We start from the raw sequence: 24,463 nt of genomic DNA, 5'->3' as shown, positions 1-24,463 counted from the left end.
CTACCATCTCGCGGCCAGGCAGATTTGTCACCATTAAAAACCTGATTATGTTGGGTTGAGTCACCACTCAAAACCTGAATTATGTTGGGTTGAGTCACCACTGAAAACCTGAATTATGTTGGGTTGAGTCACCACTCAAAACCTGAATTATATTGGGTTTCGCTGATTTTAAAAGCTAAATGTGAGATTTTATAGTTTTGTCTCTAAGATCTAAAAAAATTACTTTCTAAAATCCCAAAATGACTAGAGATGTCAATATAACTGCATATAGATATAAACTAAACCTATGTTTCTTATTATTACATTGTGAATTCGATTTTGAGCATTTAAGTCATCCCGACATAATAACGTAATTGGTTATAAAACTAATGGTACTTTTTGGAGTTAAGCATAGAAAATAATGATAATTAAACAAATTTAACATAAAACAAAAACAAAACATTCAAGTATAAGTGTTCAAATAGAATCGAAGCTCAACAAACTAAGGGATTGCATTGAAATGAATCTAATGCAGTTTTGCTGCTTCAACAATATTCTTTTTTTTTGTTTTTTTTTGTTTTGTTTGATTTTCTTGTTAAAGGGAAATAATGTTTGAGTCGGAAAGATTTATTGTATACGTTCTATTTCATTATTCTCATGGTTTTACTTTTATAGACATGTATCGTTTTTGTCATTTTACTTCCGTGCATAATATTTGAAAAATTACATGTTGGTTTTTACCATTTCAGTAAGAAGAAAGCCTACCATTGACATGAGGTGTAAGATTTGGTCATAGAAGTAGAACTTGGTTAAATGTCAACATTGTCAGTTGTTCTATCAAACAAGAATTCAATGAATCAGAATTAAATACCTATTTTTATGATTTTCATAATATATCATGCTTTCTTTTTTAGGCTTTTCCATAACTTCTTCGAAGGAGAGTTCATCCTCTACAAACACAAGACAATGCCCTATGAGGTAATATATACCTTTATATATATATATATATATTTAACATTGACAACCCATTACCATTATTTGATTCTCTACAATCATTATAAATAGCAAAACCTAGAAAAAGATTGAATCCTCTCCTTCCTAACTGTAGGAAAATTGCCAAATCCATTACAATACAAACAGCGTTTTTCTTACTCAGATTTGGTTTATAAACCACAAACTTGGAAGAAAAATCGTTGTTATATTCACGAGAACTTAATGTTGTTTTGTAAAGCTAGATTTGCTAAAAACAATCATGTATACCATTTTTACTTATTGCCTTGAAATTTGGGTTTAAAAATTTAATTTGTGTTTTGTGACACTATGATACATTAGTAAAAATCTGAAAATGGTTGGTGAGGAGAGAGCATTAATGTTGTTTGTTTCATTTTCCATTTTCAAAAGGTGAGAGCATTATACCGCAGCTGTAATGGCAGAGCCTCTTGTAACTGTGCTGTAGTGGTCCGTGCTGGTGACGATGTTGTTATCGTGGATAAATGCGGACCTGACGCGAGTTACACAGGCTTCTATCCGATGACCATCAAGATGATTCGAAGAAATACTCTGACCCCAGGATTCCGAGTTATGAGTAAATATGAAGGAAGAGAATACAGGGTGAGCAGGTCTATATCTTCGTTTGTTAATGCACTAGAGAGACACGATTTCTCTGTTCAGCTTGAATTCACTCCCATATACGTACTATTTGTGATTTAAGTTTGATACTGTCGACCCCAAAAACTTTAAGGGTAGCACATATCTATTCATTTTATTAAATGCATGGGGAGGGGGGGGGGGGGGGGGCAACTCCTGTTTTCTGTGACCAAAATAACTGAAAATTCCTTTTGCTACTCTAAGGGTCTGTTATGCGGCTAACGCCTTGGTTATTCAAATTTGGATTTGAAACGGATATTGAAGAAAGATGCCCCAAGTGATGAACTAAGGGATTTTTATGCAATAAAGAAGCAGTTGAAGTAAAAGTGCAATTAATGGTTCCTCCGTGACCTTTTGTTGCTATGCCTGTCAAGCTATTGGCACGGGTGTCTTTTTTACTATTATCATATAGTATAAGCTTGAGTCTCAGGTTTTTGATGTCAGGTTTTTCGAAATTTCATATTTCAGTTCATTTTAACTTTATATATTTTTTGGCATCTGTTTATCCCGATACAATACCGTTATATTGCTATGGTCACATATCTATAGTCATGACTCGACTTACGAATTGAATTGAACTTTCCAGATCATTCTTCCAAACGGTTTGATGGTGTATGTTGGAAGAAGTGTCATCAAAGGATATAACTACATCAACATTTGGATCAAACCTTCCCCTGAAGATATGGAAATGACAGAAGGTAAAATCAACTCATAATACAGATGACAATGAAATGAGATTATTAAATCGCTATGTTGATCGATGTCATAGAATAAAGGTCAATAATCAATTTGCGGCTCAACTGTCTCAAATCAAATTTGTTTGAAGTCTTCTTCTTCTTCTTCTTCTTCTTCTTCTTCTTCTTCTTCTTCTTCTTCTTCTTCTTCTTCTTCTTCTTCTTCTCCTCATTATTATTATTATTATTATTATTATTATTATTATTATTATTATTATTATTATTATTATTATTATTATTATTATTATTATTATTATTATTATTATTATTATTATTATATTATTATTATTATTATTATTATTATTTTATTATTATTATTATTATTATTATTATTATTATTATTATTATTATTATTGTTGTTGTTGTTGTTATTCTTATTATTATTGTTATTCTTATTATTATTATTATTATTATTATTATTATTATTATTATTATTATTATTATTATTATTATTATCATTATTATTATTATTATTATTATTATTATTATTATTATTTTATTATAATTATTATAATAATTATTATTATTATTATCATTATTATTATTATTATTATTATTATTATTATTATTATTATTATTATATTATTATTATTGTTATTATTATTATTATTATTATTATCATTATTATTATTATTATTATTATTATCATTATTTGTATCATCATCATCATCATCATCATCATCATCATCATCATCATCATCATCATCATCATCATCATCATCATCATTATAATAATAATAATAATAATAATAATAATAATAATAATAATAATAATAATAATAATAATAATAATAATGATAATAATGATAATAATAATAATAATAATCTCGCGGGGTCCCAGGTTTGAGAGTTTTGGCCACAATGAGGGTCATTCAAATGGACGAGTTTTCTAGCCATCTCTTTAAATGCTTGTCTTTCCAGAGTATGGGTTGTCACATCTGAGGTGTAACTATTTGAAACTACTATTACCTTTTCGATTTTATTTCTACGGCTAGTTTTTGTTTACTTTACTTATGAATTGCATGGTTTTCTTTTTCTAAGGTCTGTGTGGTTTTTATGACGAGGACATGAGCAATGATCTGACATATCCTAATGGAACTGTAAGTTCATCTCAATCTGATCAGCCTTTGGACTATTCCCTTTCCTGGAGGTGAGTTTCTGTCATTAAAAAAAACCAAACAAAACTTGAGGTTTTGTATAGCGCAAGATCCACTTAATGTACTCAAAGCGCTTTACAAGAAGTCCCTGGCCAACAGCAACACTTAACATGTAGGACGTGAAGTGATGCCTGTTAGGCGATGATACAATATTTTGTCGGACAGAGAACACGCTGTTAACGATCAGGTACTCATTTTTTACCCGAGTACGATGAGAGAATGTAAGAAAAGAGCCTTTTCCAAGGCCTCAATTATGCGTCGAGCGAGGGTCGAGCCCAGGACCTTCCGATCCGAAAGCGAGTGTCATACCACAAGACCACATAGCTGTATATAGATAGATGTATATAGATAGATTAATAGATAGATGAATGAATGGATAGAATGATAGGTGGATGGATGGATAGATTAGATGGATGAATGGATGAGCGGACTGATAAATACATGGATGGGTAGATAGATAAATATATTATATTTGAAAGATAAGATAGATGATGTGACCTCTCTAATGTAATGTGGTCTTGTGGTATGACACTCGCTTACGGATCGGAAGATACTGGATTCGAGCCTCGCTCAACGCATAGTTGAGTCCTTGGAAAAGGCTCAAAATAAGTACTGAATATTTCTCTGTCGTCAATATGGGCTTTTATTAATGCATTTGTGTTTTTATTGTCTTTTGTTGATGTTGGCTGAAGGATTTTTAGACAGAAAAGGTCTGTGTTTGGTATTTTGTTCTTTTTTGAAGCTGTTACATTCATTTTTATTAATTACTTTTAAGTCAGACGTACTTTTCTTTAATATTTTGCCTTTAATCGAAACAGATTATAATGACATCTTTCTTTTATATTTATGTTTAACTACCTATTTTTGTTTCTCTTTCTATTTCATTTTACAACAGAGTGAAACCCGAGGATACTTATTATACAGGTGCTTGTGACAATGGCCAAATAGATGAAATGCAAGATAAACAGGCCTCATTCTGTTACTGTGGGTCTGACGGTCTGGACAATTGTGCAGATGGGAATAACTTTGTGTCATGTCCATATCTTGAAAAGAGTAAGCAATTTGTTACTATTTCAAAGTGAAAAATTAGGGACCAGGCACTGCTGTAAGATAAAGATCTGAAAAAGTGTGCATGAAACAGTACGAGACAAAGCAAGAAGGAAAAGAAACAAACACATCCCAAAATATTACCTTGCCTCGATTGGGGATCGAACCTCAGACCTCATGATTACCACTTGCTTTGTCTTGCAGGGATGTCGGGATGAGCATGGTGTTTAAAATCAAATTTTGTGCTTTACTTTCTACTGCATCAAAAATTGCAATAGCGAAAGGAGAAAGTTGGTCTGGTACCACTCACAGAGTCGAGGGACACTCCGGAGCTCTTTCACTAACTTACAATCTAGACATTCAAACATGAAGACAATATTATGAGGGAGAACGGAGAAGAAGAAGACGAACGTTATTATATAAATTGGTGGGTAAATGACCTAAAAGTGCTGTGACACCCATTGAGAATATACTTATGATATTTGAATTAATGCATTCATTGAGAATAGCGGCGAGTTTTGTTTCTTAAACTAAAAAAATGCAAACTTTCCTAATTACTCGTATTATTTTCCTTTCCTAGTTCATTCTGCCTAACACCAGATTGATACTGTTGTTCACATATAATCTTATTGTCGGTTTAGGATCGAATAGGCATTCGATATATCATCACAAATATATAAATAATACTACATGTGACATATTAATCAGAAAATGATAGAGTTATTTGTTGTTATAGGGAAAGTTATTGAATTAACTAGCTCAACTGCTTTAAAAAAGGATCTTATTGACAATTGTAAGTGTAATAGTAGAGTTATTGTGATGTCGATGGTTGTGGAACTGCTCCTTGTTTATCTATACATTATATTTCCATCATATTTTTATCTTTCGGCCAACTATCATTGCCGTTAAACGGACAGCAAAAAAAACAAACAACTAAAGCACAAGTGATCACACTTCATTTACACTGGTATAGCCTACAAGAAACGTATTTTAAACGAAAATCAACAATATATTATGAATGCCAATGTCAAAAAAGAAGTTCGCACACGAAGATTGCTATAAATACATGTAGTACCACCAACATCGACACAAGGGTAACAAGAACAAAACAGATGCCAGAGAATGAAGCAATGGAGGTTATTCTGTGAAATTGAGAGTAACACGTTATGGGCACGATGGGAAAGTGGCCGCTGTCATATAGATTTAATCTATTCATATGATTATATTTTTTTATGAATTATTAATGATAAGAAGGGCATTGTGTTCTTCCTACGCAAGTCAGCAGCTCTCCATAGCTCATTTTGGGGGATATTCCATTATTTCCTTGGAATATACACTTACGACCAAATCTTTTACTTGGAGATGCACAATGTAATTTTTTATTAATCCTTTTATAAATAATATTATGTTTTTTTCACCAGATGAGACAGACGTGACAGCTAGACTACAGGCCGAATCTCTCTTCCCGCTGAAATGCTTGCTCCCTGGTCAGACTTTTGGCGACTTCCCAGTTTTCCAGTATGATTCGAATTACAACCCAGGCGTGAGTTGTCAAATAAAAAGAGATCTTTGATTTTCACCATCTTATTAAATTATAGTGTCATTGTAACCCTCCCCCCCCCCCCCCCCCCCCCCCCCCAGCAAGCAAAAAACAAAAAACAAAAAAAAAAAAAACAAAAAGAAAAGGAAAAGGAAAAACTGGAGGAAGAAAAACCCCATCCCCACAAAAAGCAGCCAATAGAAAGAAACCTAGACAGACCCAACGAACCCCCCCCCCCCCCCCAAACAAAAATAAAATAAAGAAACAAAAAAATGGGATATGGGAATACGTTTTATAATTTTCTACTTGTTCTTCTTCTTCTTCCTCGTCACCCCTTCTTCTTTTTCTCCTCCTCCTCCCTCTTCTCCTCCTCCTCCTCCTCCTTTCCTGCTCCATCTCCACCTCCTCCTCCTCCTCCTCAGCATCATCACCACCACCATCACCATCACCACGATCATCACCATCTTCATCATCATCATCATCATCATCATCATCATCATCATCATCATCATCATCATCATCATCCTATTCATCATAATAATCAAAATTACCACCACCACATCATCATGGTCATCCTTAACACAATCGTTTTCCAATCAACAGGTGATAGATACCTCCCAACCATCTGAGACTGGCAGCAATTTTAATAACCTGAAAGGCATGTGTACCTTTAACCTCCAGTTTGACTCATCTCAATATCCTTCTGCATTTGCATGCAAAGATATTCCAGGCGTTCAAATGGAGAATGCGTTAGAATCTTGTGCATTTGATCTCTATGTAAGTATTGCATGTTGTTAAAGACGTAACATACGTCAGAATTGTGTGCATTTGATTTCTATATTATAAAGACCTGAACAATTGTGTATGACAGGTCCCAGACAAAGCAAGAAAGTAAAATATAAGAGAAAAAAAAATTCCAAAAAAATCAGTGGACTTATTTTTTTGGATTGGTTGTGCCCGTAAACAAAACTTTACATTTTGAGGTATTGAAGTGTTGTCGCCATTTCTCACTCGAGTGAAAAAAAGGCATATATATCATTTTGCAACACTTGATAAACGTATGTAGAAGAATTTCATATTTTATATCATCGGCAAATAATTTACATTAAGAAGAAATATTGTCAGCAGGTCATAGGTCATTAATATACGTTATTTAAAGAAGTGGCCCGCAGCACACTACCCTGTGGGACGCCACTCCATACTTCACCAAAAGTCAATGAACCGTCTTCAACTACCAGTCTCTGTTCACGATGTGAGAGTAAAAACAGAAGCAGTCTTTCAAACGTCCTAAAAAGGAGAGAAGGATAAAAACAATATGACAGAATATGTTTGTGTTGGAAACTGTTTATAGAATGAGAAGAGGAGGGATGATTAGCATGAAGCGAGAGACGCAGAGATGGAGAAAACGAATGAAAATAAAGAGAATGATTAAAAAGAGTGTAAGGGTGACATTCATTAAAATATATAAGTGAACAATCGTTAACCTGATGATTAAAGCTGAAGTTAAGATTAATGACTAGGAGGGTGATTTTTACTTCAAAGACCTAAAATACTTTTCTTTATTTCAGTTTATCTTCACTTGTAAATCAATTAATTTAATTTGGTTTATTCCGATATATCACCAGTTTGACGCAATGGGTTCCATTTACTCCTGACAGGCCATTCAATCTGTAAATGTTTCATTCTGTTCCATCAGATGACATCTGTCTTAGAATGGACACAGGCAGCCGTAGAGAGCGTGAAGATGCAGTGTCAAATACAGCTTGCAAGAAACCCCGCAACCTGGACAGGAAATCCTTCAACACCACCCACGGACATTACAGACAAATTTTGTATAGCAGAGTGTGGAGGAGCCGGATCTTGTGTTAAAGGTAAGTTTCTATGTAAAAATCCAATTTGTTGAGAGAAGGGAGCACTCATTGTTTTATTGGAGAACACAGTATGTGCCGTTTGGTTACCATTGCTTATACTGTGTCTTTTTAAACAACGGCAGACTATATAGAATACCCCAATCCCCTTCCTCAATTTTTGTAATAATTGACACTGAATTGGATAGTCATTAACTCGTCTGCATGACTGGGACCAGGAAGTCAATCCCCAACCAGATAACAGCCGATTTTAGGGACAACATTTTCGCCTAATATTTCCTTCCTGTTTTGTTTGACAAGGCACCAAATAAACTTCTCCAAATGAATGTCAAGAATAGAATCCCAATACAATTCCGTATCTGCTTCCCTTTTGAAATGTATTCTCAATTTACCTCATCTAGCGTTATAGGACAATACTCACTCTAGCAATTCTTACGTTTACCAGGCCAATGTCAGTGCAATTCAGGCTTTGGTGGTGTTGACTGTTTTACGTCACTCAAAAATGCACCAAAACTCGTGTCTCTCAGTAATGGAGGAATTTGTGATGTCAGGGATGAGAACTGTGATTCTGTCGTCATCTACAATGACAACACTCTCAATATCAACGATCTTGCCTGTTTCATCAAACTTATGAAGGTAAATATTACTGTTTTAATTGATGCTATTTTATAAAACAATTGTGTTATCATTGAAGCTAGATAATTGTCAGAATAAAATTCACAACGTTTGTTTTTGAAAAGAATTTAATCTGTATAGAGATTTGAGATTAATATTTTAGATAAGTTTTGACACCTCCCCCTTTTCACACTTTGTGACATTCCCCGCTCTCCAAAACCATTAAGTTATTCACTTTATTCTACCCCTTCCTTTGGAAAACCCTATCATTTCTTTGAAAATACGTGATTGTTGAATAAAGCTTTGAATGCGTTGAATAAAAGATTTATTCAATGCCATGAAGAATATTTGCGCACATTTTATTGGTTGAAAATATGGTGTTAAAGACAGCTGATTGGCGATTATAAATAATCTTTTGGTGCGCATTAATATAAATCCAATTTTTTTCTTTTTTTTTTGGGTCAAATTATCATTCAAGCAGATGTAGAAAATAGAAATGGCGAATCGTAGTTACTACTGCCATGAATCTAAAACCATTAAGATTCACAACCAATTACTCATTCCAGCTGAATTATCTTCCGGCCACACACAAACACACACATAAACACACCCACGAGCACGCACACACACGCAAACACACACACACACAAACACACACTCAAAAACACACAGAGAACAATAATAAGATTATCGCCCTAGATAAACATCAACCCTTTAAAATTATGATCGTCAAATTGATTTGAAGGAAAACAACATTCCATTCTAAGTGAGAGTTAAAAGAACCAAAACAATCTCACTCACACATAGCTTGAACTTATTGATTTAGAAACTTTGATAAATAGGCTACCTTAAATTTCACTCTGCCTTCATTGATTTACACCACTAATACACATTGCCAAACAAAAATATCAAAAATAGAGAGAAGAGTGCACACAATAACAAAAAATAGACAGTGCGGCTATGTGGTCTAGTGGTATGACACTCGCTTTCGGATCGAAAAGTCTTGGGTTCGAGCCTCGTTCGGCACATAGTTGAGTACTTGGAAAAGGCTCTTTACTCACATTCTCTCACCGTAATCAGTTGTAAAATGAATACCTGACAGTTAACAATGTTGTCTATGTCGAAAAATAATTGTAATATCGCCTAATCAAGCGTCATGTCTCGTTCTACATGTTACATTCTGCTGTTGGTCAGGGACCCCTTGTAAAGCGCTTTGAGCACATTTAGTGGATATTGCGCTATATAAAAGCTCATTTTTTTAGACAGTCAGACAATGTTCTAGTGCCATATTAATTTAGGATAAAATACCAAACAAATTACTGGAAAATTCGGAATGGTCTAAGTAAATGCCAAAATTAAAATTTTCTAGTAGATGTCCGTAAAATCTTGAATTTAATATCCAATTTCCATGGTTAGTGTCCAGACAAGACTTTTTTTTTGTTTAATGGCCATTTTTAAACTTGGCATTAAAAGTACCGAATTGACACCCATCTGTGACTTTTCCTCGGGGATTTCCAATGGGCAACGCTTTAATCATCCCTACCTTTTGATAACTTGAATTCATCCAAAATTGAAGAGTTTTTACAAATTATTATTTATGAAATATCTAAGAAATTTACTTTGAGGTGTGGAATAAAGTTATTCTTTCACGACTTTGTATTTATTAAATTCGTTTTTTTTTATCGCGGAACAACTCACATGCAAGCTCGTGAGTTTTTTTAGCGCGATAAAAATAACTCATTTAATAAATCCAAACCCGTGAAAGAATCCTATATTATGACATTATAAATGTTATAAATTGCATCTGTACCATTCTGACTTGGTAAAATACTAAATTCAATGAATTATAATTTTTGAAAAAGACTTTGATGCCTCGTTTATGACAAACATCCTATCACCGCGAATTCATATAACCCAAAATATTCAAGGGCTTAAGCCTATATTACCTTGATGCACTTTTCACTTGACATGCCGTTTTTAGATGTCAAATAGAGACGGGTATGCGGTTTAAATTAAATTTTAATTTTTAAGTTTTCGGATTTACCTATTTTGGTTATTGTGGTGAGAAAATGTTCTAATTTTATTTGCTGTTGATTTCAGACTAATGCCTCAGGGACCTACGAAACAAGTGAGCCTCTGACAAGATATAGTTCTACTTTCTTGACCGTCAACGAACTATCATGCCCAATTCCTGGTCCTGGCAGTTATGAAATCAAAATCAGCATGGACAACGGAGTTAAAACAAGCGACGCTGCTCTTTTGTTTGTCGTAGACTCTCTTTGTTTTGATTGTTTCATCGCAAATAAAACTTGTATTCAAAAGGTAGGTATTGTTATTTAATCGTCTTAGAGGTTTTGTAGGATAATCTTTTTATCACTCCAATGAATTATACATGACATGATTTTCAGGCCATTTTCATAAATCAAATTTGTCTTTTTTTCATTAATCATATAGGCTACATATCTTACCAATGTCTGCTCTCTTTTTTTGATCAATATCTTAATGTGTTCAATAAAACTAGCGTTTTTCGTTTCGATTAGAATACCTTTCCAAATGGGATGAACGAAAGACTTTAGATTAAGTTTAGTTTTATTGCACTTTGAAATATATATTTGAAATTTGTCACCTCTTGTAAAAGTGGCTTGAGAAAATGTTATTGCTATACTAATATAGCATTTCAATATGTAGAGCGAATTGACAATAAGCCTTTCAATGTATATTTTAGAATACAACAATATTTTGCAAAATTTCAATGAGAATAAGGCATTTAAAAAAAAAAGAAAAAGCTCATTTAATAAGTTCCAGTCTAAACCGTACTCAGGGGAAAGGCATGTAAAATCTGATAGTTCATTGATTATATTCGAACATATCTGATACACCGATGATTAAATTTACGTTTTCTGTAATAGTAAAACATGTACAGCAAATGATGGTATTCTTCATTCCAATGACAATGAAAATCTAGTTATTTTACATTGGACAGATGAGCATCTAAAAGTGTGTTTTCGTGTAAAAGTGTGTGTGAGAGACATTGCATGTGCGAATGCATTTGAGAGACGTGAAAGAGAGAAGGGGCGATAGATAGATAGACAGATAGATAGATAGATAAAGAGAGGGAGAGAGAGATAGAGATAGATAGGGAGAGCGAGAAAGACACACACACACACACACACACACACACAGAGAGAGAGAGAGAGAGAGAGAGAGAGAGAGAGAGAGAGAGAGAGAGAGAGAGAGAGAGAGAGAGGTATCCTTTAATGTGTTGACCTATAATATTACATATTATTGTTATTATTCTTACTCATAATATGTTTATAATATTCGTCCTCTCAGACCACTGCATGTCTTATTGATGGCAAATGCTACGAAAGAGGACAATACAACCCAGACCCAGCCAACCCTCGTGCGTTCTGCAATCCAGATGTCAACATCTCTGCCTGGCAAATGGCTGATGGTCAGTCTGCTTTCTGATTCTAATTCTTTTATTTTATTTTAAAATAGCAAATACATACTAAGCAACATGAAACTGCTTGGATTGCAAAGTTGTATAAAAGTATTGAACACACACACACACACACACACACACACACACACACACACACTATATATATATATATATATATATATATATATATATATATATATAAATATATGAATATATATATATATATATATATAATATATATATATATATATATATATATATATATATATATATATATATATATGAATAAATATAAAACAGTACCCAAAACAAAATATAACAACATAGTATACAAGGGTTCAAATCGAAGTGTACATATTTGCAGGTTTGACAACTGGACGCAACTATGGGCATATTTTAACATTGTTTTAATGGATAATATTTTGCATTGGATTTAGAGTATTTCCATTACAACAATGAGCCCATATCGATTTGGGTCTAAGACCTACAAATAAGTACACGGGGATATAACTCAGTGTATTTATTTTAGAAATTTTAACAGCGCCTTACAACCATCATACATCTTCCTAGATGTTAACTGTTGCAGTTGGCTTTGCACTCATAGTAAAGAACTTTGAGCCGATGTAGTGATTATTTCGGTGTATAAGAGCTCAAGTTTTTTACTGAACTAAAATTTGTCAAAGTCTTAAAAAATCAAACAAAAGAAACTAATTTGTCATAATTTACTTCCAACAGACTCTTGCCAAGGTTTAGATCTTGAGTGGATAAAAGATGAAGGATACATCAAAGGAGGAGCCAGTTTAGCTGATGGAAATGAAACTTTGTGCAAAGAAGAATGCCTGAAAAACACTGATTGCCTATCCTTTGATTACAATACGACCAGCAAGAAATGTTTCTTCAACCTTCAGGACAAAAGAAGCGCATTTGGAAGCCTGATGCACAGCAATGAATCTGTCAACTATGAATGGAATTGTTTGAATAGTGAGTATTGGAATATTTCTTTGTGTTTACATGTGACATAATATAATGAATATGAAAAATATATATAACATTATATTGCGATTGTCCACAATTAATTCATATCGCTAAATATATAGAAGGCATAGATAATGGATGGCATGATGTAATATGCACATGTCTTGTGTGTGTATGTTAACGTTTATGCATTCGTATTTATGTTTTGTGTATGTGTAGTTTGTGTGTATGCGTGTAAATTTATAAGTAGGCAGGTGTGAATTTAACAGCACTGCAATCTAACAAGTGTTTGGAAAGCATTACGGAGAGCTATGATTCAAGATGCATAAAAGTGTAATAATATATTCAACAATTTTCCTCTCAATTCTTATTATTGTCAGACCCCTGCCACAAGTACAACGTCACATGGAATCGCCAACCTGGCTTCGCCATTCTTGGCACCAGAGATAAGGAAATCGTTGGTGTAAAGTCTATGACATATTGTAAACTGCTTTGCTTTAAAGAGATGAGCTTCCTCTGCCGATCTGTCCAGTACTTCAGAGATGGTAGCTTGTGTGTTCTTTCCAGAAAGACTAGTGAAGTTGCAGGAGATAGTTTGGTTCGATGGAGAGGATACGTTTTTGAAGAATGGAGCTGCCAAGGAGGTATGTAGGATAAACTCTGGGATTTTATTTTTGTTCTTGAAATTGTGATATCACGTGGCTGTATATGAGCGGAAATGAAAATGTTTCGACTCCTTGTCACAAAATCTTATCTACTCTTGGTTATTATCCATGGTTTTCATTAACTATGTTATAAAGCCTTTGCTATAGATGTTTTCATATCCCATAAATGATAGTACATCGACTAGGCAAAACATTCCATGTACTCACATTGTTTTATTTATTATGAAAGTCGATTTTTTAAACTGAAAAAAATCCATTTAGAATTGAAGAGCAGTCTTGTGATTTGTCTTAGATTGAAATTGTATATAGACCTGATCTCTGGGAAATTTCTCTCCAGCAGTTGAATCTACAAATCCAGTAATTATCATTATGTTTAATTGCAATAATTTTTTCATCGTTGTTATATCCAATGTCAATTTCTATCATAGGTTTTATTTATTATGACCTTATGACCCAAAACAGTAATTAGCGCCAAATTAAAATCCTATAACAATGCTTATCTCCTGAATCTTGAAATTAACTCATCGTTGAATTAAAACCATGGAAGCGATTCTAGCTTATAATATGTAGGAACGTATCGATGTCGACCCTAAAATTGGGAATAGATTTGCAAATTGAATTCCCCTGTAATCAAAATGCATTTATAAGCATAATTTTGGTAATCCAGTATTTACTATATATATATATAATTTTTAGGGAGTATTACAATGACGACAGGTTCTGATTTATATATAGGCTTTTTGTGATCTTTTCTCGCCTGCCCTATTTCTCTGCGTCAGACACTGAAAAGCCTCTGACTGCGGCTAACCCAATGGCAAGCATTGTTCGTGACACAACTGGCCAAGTGGATGATTTCACGCTCCAATGTCAATTTGATCTGGAAAAATCTAATATGACACTTCAGGCCCACGTGGAATTCTTCATTGGCAATATGGTCGTGGATAAAAAGGTTGTGATGTCAACGCCAAAAAAGGGACAATACTCTGCTGTAATGCTCCGGTCTCTGCTACATAGCTTGCCATATGGCTCTGAGGTGGGTTTAATCAATTACTAAATTTGATGATGTTGAAATGTTAAAAAACAACAACATTCCTGTAACTGATAACTTTCGGTTGTTTGTATTTTGGGTCTATTTAAAAAAACGAATGATATCTCCTAGTTGTCAGCTTTTGTGCCACCAAGAGGAGAATAGAGCTATATTTTACTCGATTGTAGTTCTTCCAAGTGTTAGTGGAATGTGTCATAGACTGGATTTTCTCGCTGTCCCTCATTTGAATGCCTGTAGGAAAAATACAAAAGCACAAGATCCACACTTCTTTTCGTGAATACATACAGCTATTTGCCAACAAATAAAAAAAAATGTCTTTAAGAACCTTGTGTGGGTAATATTAAGCAAATTCTATATTGTGAAATGATCAGCAGCATTTGCTCGCTGTCTTAAGAGACTAATCTATTGCACACTACATACTGCTTCGCACGTGTTTTAAAAGATAAGCAGAAAGACAGACAGATGATATATAGATAATGAAATGATGAAGAGAGAGAGAGAGAGAGAGAGAGAGAGAGAGAGAGAGAGAGAGAGAGAGAGAGGGGGGGGGGGAGGGGAGATGTGTATGTGTATGTGTGTGTGTGTCAGAGAGAGAGAGAGAGAGAGAGAGAGAGAGAGAGAGAGAGAGAGAGAGAGAGAGGGGGGGGAGAGTGGGAGAGAATGAGAGAGAGAGAGAGGGGGAGAGAGAGAGGTGGGAGAGTGGGAGAGAATGAGAAAGAGAGAGAGAGAGAGAGAGAGAGAGAGAGAGAGAGAGAGAGAGAGAGAGAGAGAGAGAGAGAGAGGATTATATATATTTTCGACCAATGATGTGAAACGGGATATAAAATGATCAGTTATATTTTTATGGTTGTATACAGCACCTGATTTATCTTGCCCAAATCGATGATTACATAGAATAAGATAATCCTTGGCTGTCCATCTTTAAAAAATACCATTGTTACTCAGAAAATGGTTTACTACTAACATTACTTTAACTGTATATATTTTTGTTTACAGTTATCTTGTGGTGTCAGCCTTTGTAAGAACGACAGCTGTGCTGAGACTTTCGGAGCTTTGAGACGAAGCAACAGAATCCAGCTTAAACTTGAGGTTAGTCAGGCTTCCTAAAATGAACAGTAAAAGCTATCTATAACTCTATGCGAAATACATATACTTACTGCCACATCAAACGTATCCAGTTGTTTAATCACTGCTTGGTTGGGTGCTCTACCAAATGAGCTATTGGGACCTTGACGTGTGTGTGTATTTTTTTTTACTCATTTCTAATGATTCATCCAAATATCCGTACACTCCTTCATACAACAATTCATCCATCAATCTCTCCATCCATACAGCCATCCACTCCCTCTCTTCATCCATCCTTCCTTTCATTCATCTGTTGCCTTCTTATCAATCAACCCATCCATTCACTAATTTTATTAATTTTCCAATCTATCAGGTTGTCAGCTCATCAATGTTAACGGTGATTGAAGGACAAGGAAGTGAATATATTCAGATCAACAGCTACACCCCGCCATCCTTCTTGTGCAATACAGATGACTCTGGCGGTGACTGTCAGATCCTCATCAAAGTCAAGGTCGATAAACCAACAAACAGTACCTCAAAGTTGATGTGCCCTGTGTCTGGAGAGATCTCGCAAGTTGTTGTGGGAGGTTCAAGCTCAAACACTAGTGACATTGGCAATTTTTGTGGATACACCATCACTTCCAAGAACTGGCAGCGTGCAGTGGAAATTCCGATTGTAGCTAAATTGGATATGATTCAGGACAATGATGAAACCAGACATTTGGAAGTTATGGCCACTGTTGTTGCAAAAGATAAACAAGGATTAATGGAGAAGCTTCTTCAGAATGTTGAGGTTTGTGAAGTTTAAAAGATATTCCTTGTTTCTGATAGCTCAATAGTTTAAGAAAATATTCTGAAACTGGTAAGAACTTTGGTGAATACCGTCTCACAAACAAGCATTTCAAATATGACTGCAGCTGCTTGTTTTTCATTTAACTTCGATACTGTTTTGATGATGATAATGATGATGATGATGATGATTATGATGATGATGATGATAATGATAATGATGATGAGGACGACTTATGTGATGGTAATGATCACAATGAAGATGACATCAATGTCTCAGCAATGAAGTATAGAGAACAAAGATGACTTTTAATTTCGTAGGATTGTATTATGTAAACAATAAACATTCCAAATCATCTTGAACAGGTCACAGCAGTCAACAAAGATATGGGTGCCATCTGCGTATCAGCAACAGATCCCCATATAACGACTTTTGATGGACGATACTATGATAACTTCATGGAAGGAGAGTTCATCATGTATTCACACGACGCTCTACCATATGAAGTATGTACTTCTTGTTTTTCTTATTTTTATTACTCGGCGACGTGGGCGAATGGTCCGGAAGATCCCGGGTTCGAGCCCCACTTCAGGCACTTTCCTTATTTTTCCTTGGGCAAGACCATTAACCCTCAATTTGTTCACTTAGACAACATGGGTGATTCCTATTGACATCATACATCTTATTTGATGAATTATCTATATTCATTCGTGGAATGTCTAGGCAACGATACCTTATGATGTCTTGGGAGAAGGGCATATTTTAAAATATTATTAATCCTCTCCTCTCCTCCTTCTCTTACTCCTTCTCTTCTTCCTCCTCCTCCCCCTCCGCCTACTCCTTCTTCTTCTTTCTTCTTCTTCTTCTTCTTCTTCTTCTTCTTCTTCTTCTTCTTCTTCTTCTTCTTCTTCTTCTTCTTCTTCTTCTTCTTCTTCTTCTTCTTCTTCTTCTTCTTCTTCTTCTTCTTCTTCTTCTTCTTCTTCTTCTTCTTCTTCTTCTTCTTCTTCTTCTTCTTCTTCTTCTTCTTCTTCTTCTTCTTCTTTCTTCTTCTTCTTCTTCTTCTTCTTCTTCTTCTTCTTCTTCTTCTTCTTCTTCTTCTTCTTCTTCTTCTTCTTCTTCTTCTTCTTCTTCTTCTTCTTCTTCTTCTTCTTCTTCTTCTTCTTCTTCTTCTTCTTCTTTTTCTTCTTTTTCTTCTCTTCTTCTTCTTATGTTGGAATTTCCCAGAGTAAACGAGGATAGTGACCACCCAGACCAATGCATTTTTACACCAAGGGCTACTAAATTTCAATAACTTATTCTATATAAAATAGAATCACCATGATTTAATTCCCATCTTCTATATTGTCAATGAATGGGGTATTAGCGTGGCCCTCATTAACAAAAAAAAAAAAAAACCCCACAAAAACAATACTAGATATTATTGCTGTTGTGCTTCTGTTATTATTATTATTATTATTATTATTATTATTATTATTATTATTATTATTATTATTATTATTATTATTATTATTATTATTATTATTATTATTATTATTATTATTATTATTATTATTATTGTAAATATTGGTGGTATTACCATTGTTGTATTTTTTGGTGGTTATTAATGGTATCGTTTTATTTTTTTTTCTGGTTCCCTTTACCATTTTTTCAACTGTCATCAAATTGTATGAATTATTGGCAAACGCCAAAAATTGAATAAACTTTGAAACTTTGAAACTTTGAAACTTTTCCCCATTTTGTCTTGTCCTATTTCTTCTTCTCCTCTCACCCATTCTTTCTCTTTTATCCTTCTTTCCTTCCTTTCCTATTCCTTTATTGATCAATTCTCTATCGTTTTTTTCTGCCATAGTTATTTATAACATCAATCTGACATGTTTTCATATTTGTACGAATGCCTACTCCCCATTTATTTCCTTATCAAATTTATTCAGAAGAAAATTACAGTCCTTGAATTGCATGCATTTCCCCCAGTTTCTGTAACGTTAAAAAGCCAGTAAAATCTCTTTCCCTCTCTATGGATTGAATGCAAGCTTTTACAATGTATTTTCTACTAGATCTCAAATACCAAACTTCCCAGTCACTACTAGTTCGAAGACTTATTTTACCAGGATTAAAAACGGATCGGTTTACACATGAAAATTTCTCTCATTTATTAACAGGAACGCCTTATTACATAATATTCACATATTTGATGTAATCTGCAGGTGAGATCATTCCAACAACGCTGCCAAAATAAAGCAAAAGGTTCCTGTACTTGTGGTGTAGCCATCAAATCCAATGATGACGTCATTGTTATTGACCGATGCAAACCTCTTCTGGAAGGGGCGGCTCAACTCACACTCAAAGTCAACCTGTACCAGATTGGGGATCTAGAATATGGAACTTACGTACGCAGAATCGGTGGAGGACTCAAGTATGAAGTAAGTGTCATTGAAGTTCACCCGCATGATTTTAAACCAATGTTTTCCAGTTAATAATGTTTCTGCTCTCAAAAAAAAGTCTGCAGTGGATAATGTATTTGATTTCAAACGATATTAACATAAATCTATAAACAATCCACCTTATGATCAGTTTAAAAAAACAACTTGTCACATCTCAATCGATTTTTAAGACAACCAGTGATTGTCCTAAAAGTCATATGACCTACGGAGCCGGGTTAAATCCAGGTTTCTGTAAAATTAAACGGGCAATTGTTTTCTACCTTCCAATCAAACAATAGCCCATCGCAAATTAATTTTCACAAAATCTAATTGACCCGGCTACCACAACTTATCTGGGTGGGTATGGAGTTAAAAAACAAAGCAAAACAACAACAAAATAAAAAAACAAAAACAAAACAAAAGCAAAACCAAAAATACCCCACAAAAACAAAACAAAACAAACTTCGACTTGACTGCATTCGGGGTCGATTCTCGTCCCTTTTTTATTTGCTATACGATTGTCATTTCAACAATGCCATCGGGACCCCTAGGCCCTTTAAAATACATTGGAAAGTAAAAAAATAAAACAACATGCGACCCACATACTATTCTTTTTTGGAGCCGCAAGCTCATTTCGTTTATATTAAGATTTGGTAATTGCATACAGTGGTGTGCATATGTCCCGACATGTGTATTACGTTGTAAGCGCACACAAAAACACACACTTAAGCATGGGCAGCTGTTCTGGGCAGGGCAGATCAAACAAACATTAATTTTACTGAAGTTATTTAACAGGATAATCTATGCGTATTGTAATACAAAGTAGACGCAGTGGGTAGTTGAAGATTTTATTTTGTTTACACAATATAGACAGTATGCAGAGCTGAATATAATTCTGTACTCCAAAATAAATTAATTTCTTTCTTTTCCTAGGTTGGTATTCCTACTGGTACTATCATTGAAGTGGAAGTCAAGAGTGATTACCTCATTGTCCTAATCATCGCCTCCGCGGCTGATTTCAACAGAACCAGAGGTAAGATGTTGTGTCACTGTTTGTGTAATATTTTATATACCAGATCGAACATGACAAGTTGTAATTGATGGAAACATATAATGTCTTATCAGGAGTACCACGAGGAACAGTACTTGGGCCTTTATACTTCTTGAACTCTAGAAAGAGCTTGATTCCCTCCAGACGTGATCAGATACACGGCACGTGAAGTTCCATCTATCAAAATTTTATGTCATGGCAATATCAAACAAGAAAGAGCCTTATACTCACAATTACACACTGCATGATCATCCCTTACAACATGTGGACTCCATAAAATACCTCGAAGTCCATGTCAATAAGAAATATTTAGAACATATCACAGCAAAGGCAGGTAGGATTCTGGGGTTTCTCAAAAGGAACATAAAACAATGCCCACAAAGAATTAAAGTCCAGGCGTATGCAGCACTTATTAGGTCAATATTAGAATATGCCAGCGCCGTGTGGGACCCCTACACAAAAAATGACAGACAATATTGAAAAAGATTCGAAACCGGATGCAAATCCAGAGACCCGGGTTGTGTGACGTCCTCCCTCCAGTAGTAGTAGTAGCGTATGGCTACACCTCCAAATGTATTTCGTCAACTCAGCTTCTAAAGTCTTCCTCCCTCCAGTCACTAGAATGGAAACCATTGAAAAACCGGCGCAAAATATCCCGTATTGTTACCTTACACAAAACCATAAACAATCAAAACACACTCACCATCAAGCTAAACTACATAAAAAGCAAATCAGATTGGAATGCTACACGTTGATACAATGCATCACAATACATACAACCATTTACAAGAACAGACACATACAAACACAGCTTTTTCGCACAAACAAAAAATATTTGGAATGTCCTGCCACCGGACATAACGAATGTTGAATGCTTGGAAGTTTTCAAAACAGTGTTGAATGCATTTGCTTGTCAAAGTAATCTGTGGCTGTTCCCTGTTTTGATCGGACTGTAATAGAACATTTGCAGTGATAGGCTGTGGGGCCTTTACAAATAAAAGCCATTGAAGATTAAAGATTGAAGACAGAGGAAACATTTTTACGATACCCAATTTTGATAGAAGTAATTCATGGTTTTGTTGTTGAAAATCATATGAGTGACCTATCTCGTCAGAAGGGTATGATGTCTGACCAAATCTCTTGAAGATAATTGTATCAAAATGGTCAGAAATAGGAAATCTGAGAATTTTAAAGTTTAAGAAAAACCATCATCTCGGAATTGATAAGTTAAACTTAAAACTCAATTGTAATAATCGGGTTCTTCCTGACACAATACCGTTTTTCTACAGTTGGTTACATATTAGCTGAAAATAAGCTGTATTGTGTGACTTTGTGGTCTAGTGGTATGACACTCAAATTCGGATTGGAAGGTCCTGGGTTCGAGTCCCGAAGGTGCATAGTTGAGTCATTGGAAAAGGCTCTTTACTCACATTCTCTCACCGCGCTCATGTGTAAAATGAGTACCTGCCCGTTAGACGCGTTGTCTCTGTCCGGAAAACAATTGTAATATTGCCAAACAGGCATCATGTCTCGTCTTACATGTTAAGTATTGCTGTTGGCTAAAGACCCCTTGTAAAGCGTGTTGAGCACGTTTAGTGGATATAAAGGCTCAAATCCTTTTAGATGAAGACAATTGCATCAAAATGGTTAGAATTAGGACATTTTAGATTTCTAACGTTTAAGAATTTATAAGTTAAGCTTAAAACTCAATTGAAATCATCAAGTTATCCTTGACATAATGTGTTTTTAGACAATTGTCACATATAAGCCATATGTTGCTGATTTCCATTTGTTGTCTCTGAATTACAGGTCTATGTGGCGTCTACGATAGTGAGGCAGACAGTGTCTTGAAGAAACGTGATGGATCAGATTACGACAGAGTTGGATCTCAGCCTGACGATTTCTCCACGTCTTGGAGGTAACTTTCTTTCCTTTTCATCATCGGATTAAAATTACTTAATAAGTATTTAAATTGCATTTACGACCACTCGTTCAGAACACAATATTGATGCTATGCGCCTCGTTAAAAAAAAAAAAACTCACGGAATCCTCTAGCCTGATATAAAGAACCAGCACACTAGACTATGTGTAACCTTAAACGTTTAAAGTCGAATTCATATAAATTAGTGAGAACTACTCAAAAACATGCCTGGCTGAAAGCAATAACAAATAGCTGAGTGACGTCAATTTTGTTCCTTTTATAACACCATTGCCTTTTTTTCATTGGTCATGTAGAGAGCAGAAAGTAGCCATTCAGAAACATGTCAGGCTCAGTGTGGGACCCACATACATCCCAAAAAAATCAATGAGTTGAAAAAGTCCAACGTTAGTGGGAAAATATGAGCGGGATACGAAAATAACTCAGCTCATAAACGGTCTCCAATGGAAACCGCTACATGCAAGAAAATCCATCAACAAACTCCTTGTATTCCACAAAGTACAAAAACGGAAAATTCGAAATTCCAATAAGTCATTTGAAACGGAACAGCAACAAAACAAGAAACTCAGCATTTAATTGTGAAATTCACCAATCAAGAACAAACCATAATCTTTACTCTTTCTTCCACTCCACCATTCGACTTTGTAACTCCCGACCAACCAATTGTAAACAAGCCCTTTTGGCTGATGACTTCATAAAATCAGTCTTCATCCTGAAGCTTTGGCCTTAATGGAAGAGGAAGAAGAATATGATGATGAAGCAATTGGAGTAAGCGGGAAATGGACAGTATCTATTGCTCATCCTCGAAATAGACTCTAGTTTATTACAGAATGGCGGGATCAGTGATGTGATCCAACATGTGGATTGTTTGACCAAATTCACTTTTTTATGAGCATATTGTTTTCTTTGGTATCTTTTATTTCGAGACAACTTGGTATTCAATAGATGTATTGTACATAATAATAGTTTATTGTAATGACAGCGACTATACTTTTGTTATCCTCCTCATTTATTTCGACACCACTACCACTACTACCACTACAACCACCGTCATCACACACCATCACCACCACCACTACCACCACCACCACCACCACCACCACCACCACCATCATCATCATCATCATCATCACCATCATCATCATCATCACCATCAATACCATCATCAGCATCCATCATCAGCATCCATCATTACCATTAATACCATCATCAGCATCATCATCATCATCATCATCATATAATCATAATCATTATCTGAATATTCCACAGAGTATCCGTGGATGACAGTATCTACTCAGGTTTCCACCGTGTAGGCGAATCTCTCCCTGACTACCCCACTACTTGCCAATGTTTTGGAACATCTGACAGCACTTGTAGTAAACGAGGGGACCTCATGCCTTGTCATCGTAACAGCAGTCATTACAACTATTGGGAAGGTACATAACAAAATACCATAGAATGAGTTTCTTAGATCAAAACCCTTTGAATACCTTGTGATGGATGTGATTCCATGATATAATCATACCATGTCAAGGATAATAATGTAGAGCAAGAAGAAAATATTGTAAATATCACCGTTTTCATCGACCACATATTTTTTTTTAATTATGGAGATCTCTGTCAATGGTCTTTTAAAAGTGATCTATAGTGTACAGTGTTTTGCTTTGAACTTTGACCGGCTCCATTACTTTGGTAGTTTCTTATGCTCTCAAAATACTTTTTGGTATAAATATCAAGGAGCCGATCGATTCGATGCAGCTAAATCTCTCAAAAGTTTTGAGCAATATGAGCATAATGAAAGATATAACCAATATAGCCACCAACCCAGAATATACAGGCTTACTTCCCCGTACACATAGGAAATCATAGGGATATGAATCTTTTCATTACATTTCACGATTTGTAAAATATTATATAAATTGTCACCTAAAATGCTTATTTTTGAACACATTTCAAATCATGGTTTCCAAATATTTAATAATGTCTCTGAAATTATAGTATGATTTTTCCCATTCTTAGCAAACACTTTCAAAACTGGGCCTTCGCGGAGGCCCAGTTTTGAAAGATTTTGCTAAGACGAGGGTAATTTAAATCGATAGATATTTGAAAGACGAATTTTCTGGCCAAATTTCTAAATATGTGACTTTCCAGAGTACGGCAGTTTTCATTTCTAATCAATTCAGGTGAAGACATCACGGGTATTCTTCAGTCTAGATATGATGTCCAAAAACAGTTGTGTTCCGCTGACAAAAAAATCTTCCAGTATGATGAAAAATACAACGAGGCTGTAAGTTGCTTTACGTATGGTTATGAGTATAAAATCACATATCTAATATCATTCTATCTTTAATTTTACATTACACGTTGAATGTTTTTTTTCAAACTGGTATCTAAACGAATTCCATAAATAAAACAAAAAAGTGACATCGTCAACAGCTATACATTTCTTGTTGATAGAAAGGTAAAAATATTTTATGT

At 34.8% G+C, this 24,463-nt stretch overlaps 1 protein-coding gene across 4 annotated transcripts in view; it reads left to right on the top strand.

The window, feature by feature from the left end:
* Positions 1-24,463, top strand: part of LOC144964570 (uncharacterized) — a 247,857-nt gene that overhangs the window by 72,176 nt on the left and 151,218 nt on the right. For all 4 annotated transcript variants that reach the window (XM_078898999.1, XM_078898998.1, XM_078899001.1 and 1 more), the window contains exons 28-49: positions 894-957; positions 1,381-1,590; positions 2,213-2,324; positions 3,402-3,510; positions 4,413-4,570; positions 5,986-6,107; positions 6,708-6,881; positions 7,801-7,975; positions 8,418-8,608; positions 10,688-10,909; positions 11,921-12,041; positions 12,768-13,013; positions 13,388-13,651; positions 14,452-14,705; positions 15,717-15,809; positions 16,159-16,578; positions 16,941-17,081; positions 18,780-18,995; positions 19,929-20,028; positions 21,856-21,964; positions 23,255-23,421; positions 24,169-24,272. In XM_078898999.1, coding sequence (XP_078755125.1) covers positions 894-957; positions 1,381-1,590; positions 2,213-2,324; positions 3,402-3,510; positions 4,413-4,570; positions 5,986-6,107; positions 6,708-6,881; positions 7,801-7,975; positions 8,418-8,608; positions 10,688-10,909; positions 11,921-12,041; positions 12,768-13,013; positions 13,388-13,651; positions 14,452-14,705; positions 15,717-15,809; positions 16,159-16,578; positions 16,941-17,081; positions 18,780-18,995; positions 19,929-20,028; positions 21,856-21,964; positions 23,255-23,421; positions 24,169-24,272 — 3,772 coding nt within the window. The remainder of the gene's footprint in view (positions 1-893; positions 958-1,380; positions 1,591-2,212; positions 2,325-3,401; positions 3,511-4,412; positions 4,571-5,985; positions 6,108-6,707; positions 6,882-7,800; positions 7,976-8,417; positions 8,609-10,687; positions 10,910-11,920; positions 12,042-12,767; positions 13,014-13,387; positions 13,652-14,451; positions 14,706-15,716; positions 15,810-16,158; positions 16,579-16,940; positions 17,082-18,779; positions 18,996-19,928; positions 20,029-21,855; positions 21,965-23,254; positions 23,422-24,168; positions 24,273-24,463) is intronic.

Source organism: Berghia stephanieae, chromosome 2, assembly GCF_034508935.2.
Source record: "Berghia stephanieae isolate SIO BIC M18660-M18661 chromosome 2, UCSD_Bste_1.3, whole genome shotgun sequence".
NCBI lineage: Eukaryota > Metazoa > Mollusca > Gastropoda > Nudibranchia > Aeolidiidae > Berghia > Berghia stephanieae.
This window is presented reverse-complemented; position numbering and strand designations above follow the sequence as displayed.